Source organism: Prionailurus viverrinus, chromosome C1, assembly GCF_022837055.1.
Source record: "Prionailurus viverrinus isolate Anna chromosome C1, UM_Priviv_1.0, whole genome shotgun sequence".
NCBI lineage: Eukaryota > Metazoa > Chordata > Mammalia > Carnivora > Felidae > Prionailurus > Prionailurus viverrinus.
The window spans coordinates 34211627-34227970 of NC_062568.1; the positions used below are offsets into that span (position 1 = coordinate 34211627).

At 37.3% G+C, this 16344-nt stretch overlaps 1 protein-coding gene across 2 annotated transcripts in view; it reads left to right on the plus strand.

Moving 5' to 3' along the window:
* HECW2 (HECT, C2 and WW domain containing E3 ubiquitin protein ligase 2) overlaps positions 1-16344 on the plus strand; it is a 266445-nt gene that overhangs the window by 223969 nt on the left and 26132 nt on the right. The window contains exons 28-29 of one of the 2 annotated variants that reach the window (XM_047869633.1): positions 5312-10194; positions 10895-10966. In XM_047869633.1, coding sequence (XP_047725589.1) covers positions 5312-5423 — 112 coding nt within the window. In that variant the 3' untranslated portion in view covers positions 5424-10194; positions 10895-10966. The remainder of the gene's footprint in view (positions 1-5311; positions 10195-10894; positions 10967-16344) is intronic. The other variant, XM_047869634.1, reaches the window with a different exon arrangement.

Sequence of the window (16344 nt, forward strand, 5' to 3'; positions counted from 1 at the left end):
TTCTACTACCTTGAGACCTGCAGTCATTTTCTATTGCTGCATCACCAATTAGCACAAACTTAGCACCTTAAACCAACACACAATTATATCACTTTTCTGCGGATCAGGAGTTCACGCAAGGCTTAGCTGGGTCTTCTGCTCAGCATCTCACAAGACTGAAATCAGGGTATTGGCTGGAATGCATTCTCATCTGGAGGCTCAACTGGACCTGCTTCCAAGCTCTTTTAGGCTGTTGGCAAAATTGTAGCTATAGAATCCATGGCAGGTGACTTCTTTAAATCCAGCAACATTGAGAGTCTCTGACCTCCCTGATGCTTTTTTATTTTTATTTTTATTTTTAATTTTTTTTAACGTTTATTTATTTTTGAGACAGAGAGAGACAGAGCATGAACAGGGGAGGGGCAGAGAGAGAGGGAGACACAGAATCGGAAGCAGGCTCCAGGCTCTGAGCCATCAGCCCAGAGCCGGACGCGGGGCTCGAACTCACGGACCGCGAGATCGTGACCTGAGCTGAAGTCGGACGCTTAACAGACTGAGGCACCCAGGCGCCCCTGATGCTTTTTTAAAGGTCTCACCTAATTAGGTCAGGCCAACCCAGGATAATCACCCTTTTGTTTAACTTAAAATCAACTCCTGGCTTTAATTACATCTGCAGTATACCTTCATCTATGCCATATTCCATGGATTGCAAGTTACAAATCCCACTCATGCTCGAAAGATGGGGATTATACAAAGGCTTGGATCATGGTGAGTCATCTTAGAATTTGCCTGCCACAGACCCACAGTGAATTAAAATTCTGCAATTAAGTATGTGCAAGAACTTAACTGGGGACTTTAAACATTACTATTTATGAATCCCTATTCCTATGTATGTGACCATTCTGTTAATTCTTAATTAACTAAAACTAGCCTCTAGTTAAGGGAAAATATTTGGTGTCAAGAGGGAAGGAACAGGCTTAACTAGGGTGTGATAAATTACACTGATAGTCATGCCCTGTCCTAAGCAAATAAACCATTAATTAGGGATTATTACTTAGCTAGCAAATGGCTCATCTTGAACTATTTTTATTTCCTAATTCACCCAAAATGACTCAATTCATGAAAATGAGTTCACACGTATCTATTCAAGATTACAACTATGAGCTACTCTTTTGAGAAAAGTTGTCCCCAAAGTTGATCTATAGCACTCTTTAATACACCAGCACTACCAAAAGAAAAGCATAGACAACAAAAAACTCCTACTAGGTGTAAGCAATAATGATCACTTTTTCAACATCCTTCTTATCAATACACTGAAGACAGAATGACAATGTATCAGAAATGGATAACAAAGAGCCAGGTTTACATTGTTCTGTAAATAAAAGGCATAACTAAATTAAAAAGTGAATGGCTGAAGAGATTAGCCGGAGATAATACAAGAGTTAATCTCTTTATTTTGTACTGTTTATGCCAATCAATAAGAAATCCTAAAGCTTTAAATGACAAAATGGACTTCACACTCAGAGGATGGCTGTTATAAAAATAATAATGGTAATAAATATTGATAAGGATGTACACAAATTGGAACCCTTGTTCACTGCTGATAGGAATGTAGAATGATGTAGCCATTGTGGAAAACAGTATGGCAGTTCTTAAAAAAAATTTACAATAGAGGGGCACCTGGGTGACTCAGTCAGTTGAGCTTCTGACTTCAGCTCAGGTCATGATTTCATGGTTTGTGAGTTCCAGCCCTGTGTTGGGCTCTGTGCTGACAGCTCAGAGCCTGGAGCCTGCTTTGGATTCTGTGTCTCCCTCTTTCTCTTCCCCTTCCTGCTTGAACTCTCTCTCTCTGTCTCTCTCTGTCTCTCTCTCTCCCTCTCTCCCTCAACAATAAATAAACATTTTAAAAGAATTTTTTTTAATTAAAAAAAATTTACAATAGAATTGCTATATGATCCAGCAATTCCATTCCTGGGTATATACACAAAAAGAATTAAAAGCAGGGACTTGACAAGATACTCGCACACCAATGTACATAACAACATTTTTTTTAATAGCTAAAAGATGGAAACAACCCTTGCCCATCAGTGGATGAATGGATTAACAAAATGCAGTATATACCTGCAATGGAGTATTATTCAACCTCAAAAAAAAAAAAAAAAAAAGGAAGTTCTGATCCATGCTATAATATGGGCCTGGAAGACATTATTATGCTCAGTGAAATAAGCCCATCATAAGGGACAATGATTCCAGTGACAAAAGGTACCTACTATAGTGAAATACATAGAAAATAGAGTTGTGGTTGCAGGGGTAAGAGAGGATTGGAGTTGGTGTTCAATAGTATAGTTTCAGCTTGGAAAGATTTTAAAATTTCAGAGATGGGTGGTAGTGATAGTTGCAAAACACTGTCGATGTACTTAATGCTACAGAACTGCACTTAAAATTGGCTAATACCAGATGCCTGGGTGGCTCAATCAGTTGAGCATCTGACTGGGCTCAGGTTGTGATATCACAGTTCATGAGATGGAGCCCCGGGTGGGGACAGGTGCAGAGCCTGCTTGGGATTCTCTCTCTTCCCCTCTTTCTGCTGCTCTTCTGCTCATTCTCTCTCTCTCCTTCCCTCTCTCTCTCTCTCTCTCTCTCTCTCTCTCTCTCTTTCCTTCCCTCTTTCCCTCCCTCCCTCCCTCTCTCTCTCTCTTTCCTTCCCTCTTTCCCTCCCTCCCTCTCTCTCTCTCTCTCTCAAAAAAAAAAAAAAAAAAAAAAAAGAACACTTGAAAAGATAAACAGGCCAAGGAGATGAACATGTAGGTCACAAAATAGGAAATGTTACAAGCAAGCTAACTTGGAGAAAGATGCTCAGCCATGTCGGTCACCAAAGAAATGAAAAATTTTATATTTCATTTAATGAAGCATTATCTTTTAGTCTAATGGGATAATCAATGTTATTCATCTAAATACAAAGCCCGGCATATAATTATATTCAAAACATATTTTACTTCTCTGCTTCTTCTCATTTCCCTAGAACAGAGATAAAGTCTTCATTGAATAATTCTATACTGGTACACAGGACTATCCTAGGACTATCTTTTAAACCATTCTAGGACTATCTTTTAGTATGCTAGTTTAATTTTTTTTAAGTTAAATGTCTTTGGGACGCCTGGGTGGCTCATTTGGTTGAGTATCCGACTTCGGCTCTGGTCATGATCTCGTGGTTCATGGGTTCGAGCCCCGCATCGGGCTCTGTGCTGACAGCTCAGAGCCTGGAGTCTGCTTTGTGGATTCTGTCTCCCTCTCTCTCTGCCCCTGCCCAGCTCATACTCTGTCTCTCTCTCTCTCTCTCTCTCTCTCTCTCTCTCAAAAATAAATAAAACATTAAAAAAAAAAAGCTAAACATCTTCCTTGAGGCCTCCAAGTTGAGGTTCCAGTGTAAGGGAGATACAACAAGAACTACATTAACAAGAATTATATTAAATGCAATTCTGAAATAGTTTGTTATGTTAAAAACGTGTTTGGGTACAAAGATTAATTAGATGACTTCCCCCCATATATCTAGCATTTGTAATAACAAGAGTCATAAACTCTGAGCCAGTACCATATCTCTGTCCTAAAACTGATATTCTTATAATTGAGCCCCTTTGCATTCCCCGTCTAAAAAGGCACGTGGCCAGACACCTGCTTGATTATCTCTTTGTTATTTTGTCATTTCCATGAGTCATGATTATCTTTTGGCAATTTAATGAAGGCAACTAGAGCAAATCTTTTTGATGGTAATGAAATGTAGCTAACAATACATCCCTTATTTATTGGTCAAACAGTGTGAGCCAGGCATGATATTAAACACGCTTCTGTTACTTGATTTAATTCTTTAATTCTTCATTTAATTCTTTGGATCCTTCTGAGACAAATGATATTCTCATTTTATAGGTGAGAAATGGAGTCTCAGGGAGTTTTAATAACTCCAAATCACACAGCTGGGTGGTAGATCTAGAATTCAAACCCCAGTCTGTTCAACTTCAAACTTCTCATCCTTCCATGGCACTAAACTGCATCTAGGAATGTAATTATATTTACGTCTTAAGGGTTAAAGTGATTTATGAGAGTGAAAATTTAAACATGTAACTTTGTAAAAATAGTCCATCAGTAATTATAACTCCTAAAATTACATATGAATTTGGGAGCAGTTTTTTTTTTTTTCATTTTTTTTTTCAACGTTTATTTATTTTTGGGACAGAGAGAGACAGAGCATGAACGGGGGAGGGGCAGAGAGAGAGGGAGACACAGAATCGGAAACAGGCTCCAGGCTCTGAGCCATCAGCCCAGAGCCTGACGCGGGGCTCGAACTCCCGGACCGAGAGATCGTGACCTGGCTGAAGTCGGACGCTTAACCGACTGCGCCACCCAGGCGCCCCTGGAGCAGTTTTTTTTTAGTCAACGTTGTTTAGCCCCCACAAAGAAGCTGTTGTACATTCAGAATAAAATGCTTCCTATTCCATGTCAAAAGTGCAGATTTTTTTCCTGATAAGGTGTACTATTTGGAGACTGTCTATTTTTTATTGTGATTCAGGTGCAAATAACAGGAAAGCATATTTTTTTCCTATCTTGGCAAAAGGGGAGGTATTTCTAAAAAAGAATACTTAATGTAATGATTTAAATGGCCATGATTTTGTACTGTGAGTTAGGAGAAAACAGATTATAGCACAGGATTGGAAGAAGTAACAATGGTCTACTGACCTCGGCAGGAAAATCCAGCCAGGGAATTTCCCCAAGACTCTAAGCCAGTCTTCAGAAATACTCAGTGCTCTTCTGTGCCCAACAAAATGACAGAATGTAAAACCCTAGATTTTCTGAGACATCCATGCATAATCAAACTCTGAAAATGAATTACTTTGCAAGAACTTACATTCATGTCTGTGTAAGTGTTGAATCTCTAAATTGTACACCTGAAACTTATATTACACTGTTATGTTCACTAACTGGAATTCAAATAAAAACTTAGAAAAAAAGTATAACATCAAAAGAGATGCAAAAAATCAAACTTGTCTTTGCAGTTCTTAGACAACTAAACAAAGCAATATGTATGTAATGTGGATTTTAAATGGTTGTGAAAACAAAGAAAATATTTTTTAAATATCCCATTCCTCTTTAGAAATTCAAATGTTTTCAGTTTCTCCAAAAAATAAGTGTGAAAATTGGCAACAATCTGAATATGAAAGACGAGCATGAACACATGCGTGTGCACGCACGTGCACGCACACACACGCACACACACACACACACCAATCTCATTTCGTTCAAAGCACGTTAATCTTGGTACTGCTGCTTCTGTTTGCAGAGCTCACACTTGTTTCAACCGTCTGGATCTCCCCCCGTACCCATCATTCTCCATGCTTTATGAAAAACTCTTGACAGCAGTTGAAGAAACAAGTACCTTTGGACTTGAGTGATCTGGAAGAACGATGCCAGGCTCTGTATGGACAGGCAATTTCAGAAGCTGCTGTCTAGAAGAATGACTGAATGTTGGAAGTTTCAAGAGTATGCTTCCACTAGAGTCAAGCTGAGTGCTATTATTTTCCAGGAACACATGCTCTGTCACAATGGGGTCCGGATAGTGGTGATGAGTCCTCTTGGAAGGATTTGGGTGAGCTTGATGCCCAGGGAACTACCCAACAGTCTTTCAATCAACAGTTGTTGACTGCCAAACTTTTTTCCATTTGTGTTATGTTCCAAGACAAAGATGAACCTGTACACGATCAGCTCCATGGTAACTTTCAGGGACTTGGGAGAATCTTGAAACTTACCTTTGAACGCGGTTCAAGCCCAACTGGCAGCACTTGGCCCAATCTCCAAATTAGCTCAAGTTAAATAATATAATAAAAACAAATATATTTCCTAAAAGTACATTCATTTAAGCCCTACGTTATAGCAGAATATTCATTTTCTTGCTATGAGTGCCTGCATGGTGTGCACCATAGGTTTCAGCTTTCATGGGACACAAGTGAAAATGAAACCAAGTCAACATGAGGTAACTTTAAAGATTTGCAATAAGGTGGTCTGTGACAATGTATATGCAAAGTGGTATGTGTGTAATTATGGCTGAAGACAAACTGTTCTACAATGAATAACTAATGACAGATTTTATGCTTTATAATGCATGAAAACAATTTAAAAATAACTAGCAATTAATCACAGCATATCAGGAAAAAATACACAGTGAGTTCTGTTTACTTTTCATAGGTTCATTATATTTATGTTCTTTAAGATGTATATAAGAACCAACCTGTTCCGTATGTATCACCTGTTCCATTTTCATGTTCCATGCTTACTCGGGCATCATGCTAGTACGTATCCTTTTAAGCACTCTCAAGGGAACAAAAGGGCCTTTTATTTTTATAAAGGTACAAAAAAAATTCCCCGAAATATTTTGCACTGAATGTACCAAAGTTGAAGGGACATTACAATATGACTAACAGCAACTCCATCACTTGACAAGTAAATAGAAAATAGCTTCTAAATCAAACTTCCTTCACAGTGCCATGTCTACCACTACAAGGACTGTGCATCTAAGTAATAATTTTTTAAGACTCACTATATGTGATAGTATGATATGCATTTATTTAAAATGCATTAGACTTCTTCCATCCATCAAATACTTTACAGGATGGCATTTAATACAGATATTTCGTATTTCCCCCACTGCTTTTTATTTGTACAGCATCATTAAACACTAAGATCATTTAGAGAGCCATCAGCAACACCCAAGAGATCAGCTCTCTTTAGTAATAAGAATTCCATTTTCCCTCATCAGTGAAGACATCACAAATTGAAACTCTCAGCACTATATTTCTAAGCCTGCATTTTCACTGATGCATAATTTTCTTATCAATATTAAGAAACAATTTTTCTATGGTCTCTCAGAAACTGCATGATATCACTAATGTTATTTCTGCTTAGTTTTATCAGACGATGTTCTTCATTTTTATTGCTTTTGGGGTTATTTCACATCACTGTTTATTTCTTGACTTCTGGCCGTAACTAATCAAGAGTGAGTTCTTCAATAGAGTGAAGTTAAATCATGGATAATAAAAGCATTGGATTCACATTTGGTTTGCCAGCCTGTGGTTTTACAGGCACTGCCCAGACACCTCTTTGAGAATTATAAGTAGCCATGGAATTCCTATTATGGGATGTTGGCAATCTTGTATTTTATAGAGTCAGATGCATGGTTTTCACAGATGGTTTTTAAGAACTAATTGCTCTCCTGTTGGTTAAGCTATGTTTACCATTGAGACCCTCAAGAGGAATACCACTCATGCTGCGATCCTGAACTAAAGACAGGTACTATAGCATGGGGAAATGTTCCCCCAAAAGGTTACAGAAATCTGGAGATAAGAAAGGAAGATTTATCTGTGTACTATAATTAGACCAGGAAAAAAGGGAAGAGAAAAAAATTTTAATTGGAAATGTTAGCTTGTGTTTACTGATCATGAATATAAGTATATATTTAATTTGCAAACTATTTTTACTTGTTTGTATTTTTTTCATTATAAGGAAAAATAGTATAACATACTTTTTCAAAAAAAAAAAACAACCCACATCTTTGACGGTATATAAGATGGTTCAGAGCTGGCATTCTCTAAGCAGCTGGTATAAAAAGTTACATTTCTTTCAAAAATAGACCATGTTAGCTTTCATTTGGTTTGTGACACTTTGCTATCATGTTCCACATTATTAGGTAAAAGAAGTTTGAAATAAAATGTATCTCTTTAATTATTTCTAACAACTATAGTCCTTGTTAAGGCATCTAACGTCTTCCCAAATAACAGGATAATCATCTGCTGTTGCTACTGTTCTCAGAATTGGGAATTATCGAAGACATACTTAACATATCAGAACACTATTATAACTGATCCTACTATTCATAATCAGTAAAACAAAAAAATCCAATAATAACTGTGAAAATATTAAATAACGTTTCTACAGAATAAATTGGACTGTAGCATCTGCTACAAACAGAAATACCCATAAATATTTTCTTTTGGACTCTGAGCCTAGATGACTTGGCTGTATGGTCTCGTTTTCTTTAAGAAACTCAGGAGTGATGCTTACACTCTGCTGTCTTCTATAAAAGACAGTCATGATACATCATGTGTGTTTGTAGAACATCTCTTAGATGAAGCAAGAGGCGCACTCTTGGCCTTCACTCTGTGCCAACCACTATGTTTGATGATAGAGATGTAGGATTCAAAAATCTGCCCTTGAGAAGCTCACGGTCTAGTGGAGTAGACACCAAGGTTTTAAAAAAAAGTATTTTTAATAAAATTTGTCATGTTTTACAATCAAGGAATGAGGAGAGAACAGCTTGTTCCATCTGGGAGATCCAATGAAGGCTTCATACATGGGAGATACTGTGGCTGAAAATAAAAGTCACATAAATAGTAACTAAGAGCATGTAATAGTGTGTCAATACTGGTCAAGTGTGGAGGCCCAGGGTACATTTACCCACAAGGGTTTACAGTGTGCAGGCGGGAGCCGAACCATGAAGGAGCAACTCAAGGATCTTCAAATTATCAAAGAAATGCCAAAATTAAATCCAGTCATTTCCCTCCGTTTCCTTTCACCTGTCCTTGAGCCCAACTCACTTCTGGGGTCAAAACATTGATTTTGTGCACAAAAATGAATAGATCTTGGTTCAAGAAGCATGGTCACAATTTTCTAGCCTATGTTATGTTTATAATTTAATAGACATTCTATAATCAATGAAGGAACACCTCTCACCTGCATAACAATCAGAAGTGCTAGAACTGCCTTCAAATGTTAACAGTAATGTTAGACTGTGTGTGTGTGTGGTGCTTTAAGGTTTCAAAATGCTGTCACATGCATCTTCTTTTGCTCCTCATGTACTTTGTGGAGGAGAAGGTATCAATCCCCGCTGGGTTGACACTGGTTTTCATGGATGCCTCGTAAGATCCATTTCAACACTTTACGGTTGCAATTCTAGGCTTCACTTCAAGAAATGTGGAGGCTAACGTTTCTTCCAACGTATTCCACTATCAGTGAATTTTGCAAGATGCTTCATCTGCCCAAATTCTCATTTCTTCAAACAAACGCTCTTAAAATGTGACACCTTCTAAAAAGCCCGTGGAAGAAATTAGTGTATTCACAGAAAAACTCCTCATGGACTTAATATTTGCATTTTACTACTTGTTACGAGAAATTTCAAACCATGCAAAATGGGATGGCTTTTGGTGGATTTCTATAGTACAGTTCAGTTCTCTAGAATATAATTTGGAAGCAAGATAAGGTTTGAAACAACCACTTTAATCAAGAGTTTTACTTTATTTTTCAATTCTTAATGAAGATGGATCCAGAGCTCTGGTAGTTAGGTTCCTGTGATGTGGATGAAGGAACCCCTGCAGATTCTCTTTTCCTCTCTGTCCTCTTCACGTTTATTCACTTTTTTCTTTCTTTCTGCCCAAATTGTATTTATAACTTGACCACTTCTAACTAAAGCAAACATCTTATAATAAAGAATCTGAAAATCTTTCCAACTTAACCCTCTTGGGGAAATTCCCAAGGCAGGCAAAATGATGATCCACCATCATTAAAAGATACCCATAACCCTGCATAGTAAAAACATGCAAATAAAGAATGTGACCGAATCTCCAAACTGGGTCTGAGCTTTAGGCCTTATTGTGCTCCTCTTATCTGCTTTAGTGGATGACTAAAAACACTCTAGATCTCAGACACCTTACTTGTAACCATAAAACTTGAGTTGAAATTAATGAGCATGTCACTTTTAATCAGATTCTAATTTTGAAAAACGTGTTACCTTTCTAGTTCAATTGTGTTTTCCAGATAGACTTGTTTATCTAACACAGAAACAAACGAATGCCAGAGATATTAAGCTGTCTAAATTTTGGCTTAAGGCCAACAGCGGTCCACTAGAGGCATAATAAAAACAAAAAGTAGAAAAGAGAAGTCCAGCGGTTGTGTTCCCCACCCCTGCCAGAATGTAATGCTAACTGTTGACCAACTGTCAAGACTCAGAAGTGGTAGCTGCATTCCAAGGAGCTGGCACAAAGGATATGAGTGTGTGTGTGCTACCCTTATCACGGCAAGCTGGGCCGGGGGTGCAGCGATGATTAAGACAGGACCGTAAGAGAGGGAAAGATACAACAAGGGTTGGAAAGATCATCTCAGGACCTGCTGGTGGGGGTAGGAACATGTACTTCAATTTGGTTTCTGACTTTGGGTGGGGGGGGTGGGGAATAAAAAAGAATGCTGCCTAGTAAGGGCACTGCTTGATAATCTGCCTGGTGGGAAATAACCCTCATTGTATCATTTCAGTAGATCGATAACATCCTCTGTATTGCAAAACAGAATTTAGCCCCAAAGTATTAAAGCTAACCATAGCTGAATCAGGAAATTTGACAATTGGGCATTAAATTATGTCGTGGATTTTATTTACCTTCAGAATTATTACTGATATTATTGAGCTTTCTATATAAGTAAAAGAAACGGGGTAGTTAGACATATTTATTTTGCTTAATTTGTTTTTCAGACATTCTTTGACATTAGAATAGCTTTTGGGACATTTCCATGGTTTCTAGTGGTGACTTAAATGTTCCCTGTTAACCCAGAAAGCAAAATCCTAAGAATTAGGTTGCTGAATTGTAAATGGAGACCTAATCAGTGTTTCCAATTTTTCAGGAAGTTAATCAAGACTGAAAATACACTTGCTTAGATTTAATCTGCTAGCTAGTTTATTTGGCTTTCATGATGGCACAGTTTGGTAGAATTGGCAGGCCCTAGTTGTATGGTATTTGGGGAACACAGAGAAATTATGTTTATATATGTGATTTTTATGTCTAGTGGCCTTGGGCAGGTGATATCTTTCTATCTAATTTTCTTTTAGGATATTACAACCCTGAGGAGTGTTGATAGGTATGTTGTATGATTCAAACTGAATCAGCTATTACTGATGCAGGTAAGGAACCGTCAGTAAACTTCTGGTTACTACACCTTCTGTAAAAAAGGATGGATAATGTTCAAGAGATACCTTGGAAGGACTAACCAGGAAACACACAGAACTGAGTGTTCTTTTAGGACCCTAAAGCTCTAAAAGCTGTTATTACAACCTATTTTTCTTTATGTGATATCGTAAGTAAAATTTGAAGCTGTTAATATATTGGAAAGTGCATAAGATTACATGTTTTTATAATAGGGATGCAGGCATTCCAAAATAAATAAATAAAAATACATGCATCTCTCTTGCCTCTTACTGAAAGTATTAATCTAATTTTATAATAATGCTTACTTTTTAATATTAAGGCTCTGTAAAAAGAGACATATTTATTTCTAAGATTTCAGTAGAGCACAGGTGATGTATTTTTTTAAGCCTTATCATTTCTTTTCACCAACTCTACCCATGTATCTACTATACCATGTATCCCAGTTAATAGCTATGTTTCTATTTTTGTTGAGTTAATTTAAGCTTCATATTCATTCAATGTGACTTTAGATACAGAATAACAATGGGAGGTATTTAATACTGGCATTAAGACCATACAGCTCTCATTTCACCTTATATTTAAATTTCATCTATTTTTTTTCAAAGCTAATAATGCAGATTGTTGACATCCTTGAAATGATTTGTGGGTGGTATTAAATGGAGCCTGGGACTTTGAAATGTAGACTAGATGTTTGTTTTCCGGAAAGTTTGTATTCTTATCCTCACCTGAACCCCTGACTTTTGTGTTGTATTTTTTTATGATTCCAAAATGCTTTGAGGGAAAGATATTTTAATGTGTACAATTTGTTTTATTTTCATACTGATCTCTATTTTTGTTTAAAACCATGTTGCATCATGAAATCACTTAATCCAAAATAAATCTTCTTTAAAAAAAATAGATTATGACTTCTCTGTGATACATTTGGGAAAGAAAAAACTCAAAAGGAAAGAGAACAAAGTAGGGATAAAGGTCTTGTGGGATTAGTATGCAGCTTTGTGGATCCAGAAAGTTCTCTTCATGATATTTATAATTAGGAATCCATTTTGTTTATCCCTAAAAGAATGTTTCAGTATTTGATAGCCCCATCAAATAATGTTGAAGAAATGAATTAATACAAATCATAGTCTCTTAACTCACATGGGCTGAGACTATTTGTTAAGCCATCTTGGTTGAACGCTTGTTTTATAAACACATAATGCATACCACCACTCCCACCACCACTACCAATCTAATCCAGGGATCACATATTCACAAGCCTCCAGGGATCAGTTAGGTATTGCAGGAGTGAAACTGGCTGGATGTAAGCAACAGAGAGTGATTGGATTTACCCAAAGACGGCATTCTAATATTTTACTCCAGCTCTAGTCACATAAGATTTAAGTCCAGTGTTGAAAGATCTTCAGATTTATCAAGAGAAACCCAGAAATCTAATTTTTATGTGATAATTCTAGATCTTTTTATACTGGGTGAATCAACGCAAATAATGTCTGTAGGTTGAATTTGTCTTGCAGGTCCAACCAGTTTGGACTCTTCATTTAATCAATTTAAGCAATATCATTATCTGTTATACTTGATTCGTAGTGTAAATGAACTGACCAAACAAATAAAATATTACTAAGACAAGTAGTTGACAGGAAGAGATGGGGAAAGGAGAAAAGCAGCTCTATATGAGGCCAAATAGTCACTAAAGGATGTATTTGAAAATGATCTGTGCTTACCAGTCTTTCTGAAAAAGACCTGTGTTAATTCGTATGAGTTAAGAACATCCTTGTCAAGATTTCATGGAACAGATGTGCCATTAAACTCTTCATTCTATATTTTAGACTAAAAATAAATTTCATACACCACAAGAAAGCAGTTAAAGCAAAGGCTCATCCTTTATAATGACTAACGTTTCAAGTCATTAGTGAAAGGGAAGAGCAAGAGATTGTGTTCATGGCACCGACTTCCTGGTTTTTGTGTCATATTATTCCATCTATAACATTTGACCTCAATGTGCTTTTATCATGATACATTTATCTGCCTTCATTATATTCTTGTATTAAAACATAAAACCCATTTAGTTAGTGAATGTTTTAATAATGCATAATTTCCCCCATCCTACTAATTGCTCCTGTGAATTCTTTCTTGGTACTTTTTTAAATTTCATCCTTTAACTAGAAAGCATTTAACCTCTTTATCAAGGAGGAGAAAAGATTTTTTCTACATACTTTGCTGTATTGATCAAAAATGTTAACCTATTAATGGCTTTTCTCCCCCTTCTAAATGGGTACTTCCTTCTATAGATACTAGGTTGACCAGTATAACATTTGTCAACCAAAGTAAATTTTGGAATAACAATAATTGAAATGAGAATTTCTGGAGGCACCTGGGTGGCTCAGTCAGTTAAGCATTCAACTTCGGCTCAGATCATGATCTCACCGTTTGTGAGTTCGAGCCCCGTGTTGGGCTCTGTGCTGACAGCTCAGAGCCTGGAGCCTGCTTCAGATGCTGTGTCTCCCTCTCTCTCTCTGGTCCTCCCCCACTCGTTCTCTGTCTCTGTCTCAAAACTAAATAAACATTAAAAAAAAATGAGAACATCTGATAAAGATAAAATGTTTACATTGATAGAAATGAGCTTCACACATTATATTTTCCCCATTATTATAGGTTCTCTCAAAAGATTTTTATTCACTGATTGTTCCTTTAGAAAGGAAAAACAGGGGCGCCTGGGTGGCACAGTAGGTTAAGCGTCCGACTTCAGCCAGGTCACGATCTCGCGGTCCGTGAGTTCGAGCCCCGCGTCGGGCTCTGGGCTGATGGCTCAGAGCCTGGAGCCTGTTTCCGATTCTGTGTCTCCCTCTCTCTCTGCCCCTCCCCCGTTCATGCTCTGTCTCTCTCTGTCCCAAAAATAAATAAAAAACGTTGAAAAAACAAATTTAAAAAAAAATAGGAAAAACAAGCAATTTTCCAAAGCATAAATCATTGGAACTGTATATATATATATATATATATATAGTCAGATATATATATATATGACCATTTATGTAGTTATAAAATACTACTTCTTGCTATACCAAATAATGTAATAATTCCTGTCTAGTTGGTATTCAGCTGGCATTGGAAAATACATTCTAAATCAAATCCTTCAACTTTGTCATGACATTACCAACACATCCCTCTCCCTGCTTCCATCTCCAAATTAAACCCTAAAATCAAGGCCAACTAAAGACCTGCTTTTTATTACTATGAGGCTTTCCCCTCAATGTCCAATGCAATCTTCTGTGAACTAGATTAAAACATATGAAAGACATTTTTTGCAGTAAGTGGAGTCAACTCTAAAGAGACCAAAGGAGGTCAAAAGGCTTCCTACACCTGTGTCTTCCTACACTCCCATTCACAGCTTGATTAGTCTTGATTATGTCTTACTTAGAGGGAAAGGCAAGTTCCAGGAAGGGAAAGCCAGCCTGTTGATATATGAATCTGGATATGTAATACATGACTCTGGAGCTCGTCCAGATTGCCTACTCTTCAACTTCTCAAGGGAAAGAACCCGGAATGGAAATAGTCCAGAAAAAAGGGGTGAGTCCAGAAAAATAGGAAAGCCCCAAAACAAGATGGCCAAACATGACGGAGGTTTCAGCAGCAACCCTTATCTTCCAAACTAATGGCCTGGAAATGCAAGAGAAATTTCAAGTGATGAAATACCAAAAGACAACAAGACCCAAATCTGGGCCCCTGAACCTGACCAGTCCAGATCAGCATTTCTTTTTCTGAGGATGAAATGAGGGGCTATACCTTTCCCCTGGGAGCAATTTCATTCTCCACTGAATGGCTTCCCAGAACAAAACAAAAGAAACGATCTTTAATTGTTGACTAAAGAACTACTCACCAATTATTGATAATTTCCATTACTCCAGTTCCAGTTAAGAAGCCATGTCAAAAAATTTTAAATGTGGGTCACTTGGATGGCTCAGTTAAATGTCCAACTTCGGCTCAGGTCATGATCTCGCAGTCCGTGAGTTCAAGCCCCACATTGGGCTCTGTGCTGACAGCTCAGAGCCTGGAGCCTGCTTCGGATTCTGTCTCCCACTCTCTCTGCCCTTCTCGCCCCCTCTCTCTTAAAAATAAACATTAGAAATTAAAAAAAAATTTTTTTAATATACCACCAAATGACCATGATAGAGGACCCTCCAAGTATGGAATTGTAGCTTGAAGCCAGCCCTGCGAAACAAAATTATTTGTTTGCTTAATTTAGTTCTAAGTAAAACTTTCATATATCATCAAACTTGTTTTTAATTTGAAAATAGGAATTTTCCCTCATTAGCTTTAATAACAACTGGTCCCTTACTCCCCCAACTATTGAAGCAATTTGATGATCCAGGGAGATAGCACTTCAATTTTGCCTATTCCTTGAACCAACATTGTGTACCCTGGGGTGTGCACGCATTGGTTCAAAAGGCAATGTCTATATCATCAGAGTCTCTTCCTCACACAATACTACTGATGATTTGGAGCTAAAATGTTTGGGTTTGCTTGCTCTCATCTGCAATTAACCTGTCTGTTGTATCACTCATAACAATGTTTAAGGAGGAATGAAGATAACAGGCTGTCTGAATCTTGGAACCAAGCAGGAATGCCAATAGTTTTGTGGCTGGAGTATATGTACAGAGTTTTTCTAACCAGTCACAGTCGGGGTGGAGTGATGGTTGTACACATACATGCTAGTAAACTGTTTCCTCACTGACTTTGACCTGTCCTAAGCTAAGGCCCTTAGTTAAGATATAAAACATATTTGAAACATTAGCCCTGCTCCTTGGAGAAATGACTGATTCTAAGAAATAATCAAGAGAAGCCTGAAACATCTTGTAGTGCTTGAAAGTAAGGAAGCACTTAAAAAAAAAGTCCCAAAGATGCGAGTATGTTAAAAAGAACCAGAACCAACTGAAAGAGCTCCGATGGCCAAAGCTAGAACAATTTGAACAAAATAAATAAGGTAGTACCAAATTACAACACAAAATATAAAATAAGTTCATACTGATATGTAAATGATTGAATAATTTATAAATGAAGAAACAAATATTCCATGAAGAATTCCAAATAAAGACTCTACCCTTAAATGTGGGAACACTCATTATAACTTCCTTCCAAAGAAAACAGCACAGAATGCAGGTGGGGGAGAAGAGCAACTTCACAGTGAAGAAACCTGACAAACACTACCTCAGCCAGTTGATCAAGGTCAATATCAACAGTCATAAATCACATGGTTAGCATGTTCTCTGAATATGATGTGACAAAAATGGCACTTTACATCTGTGTTCTTCCTCCCCAAGCCCACAACCTCAGTTTAACCATCAGAAAAACATAAGACGAA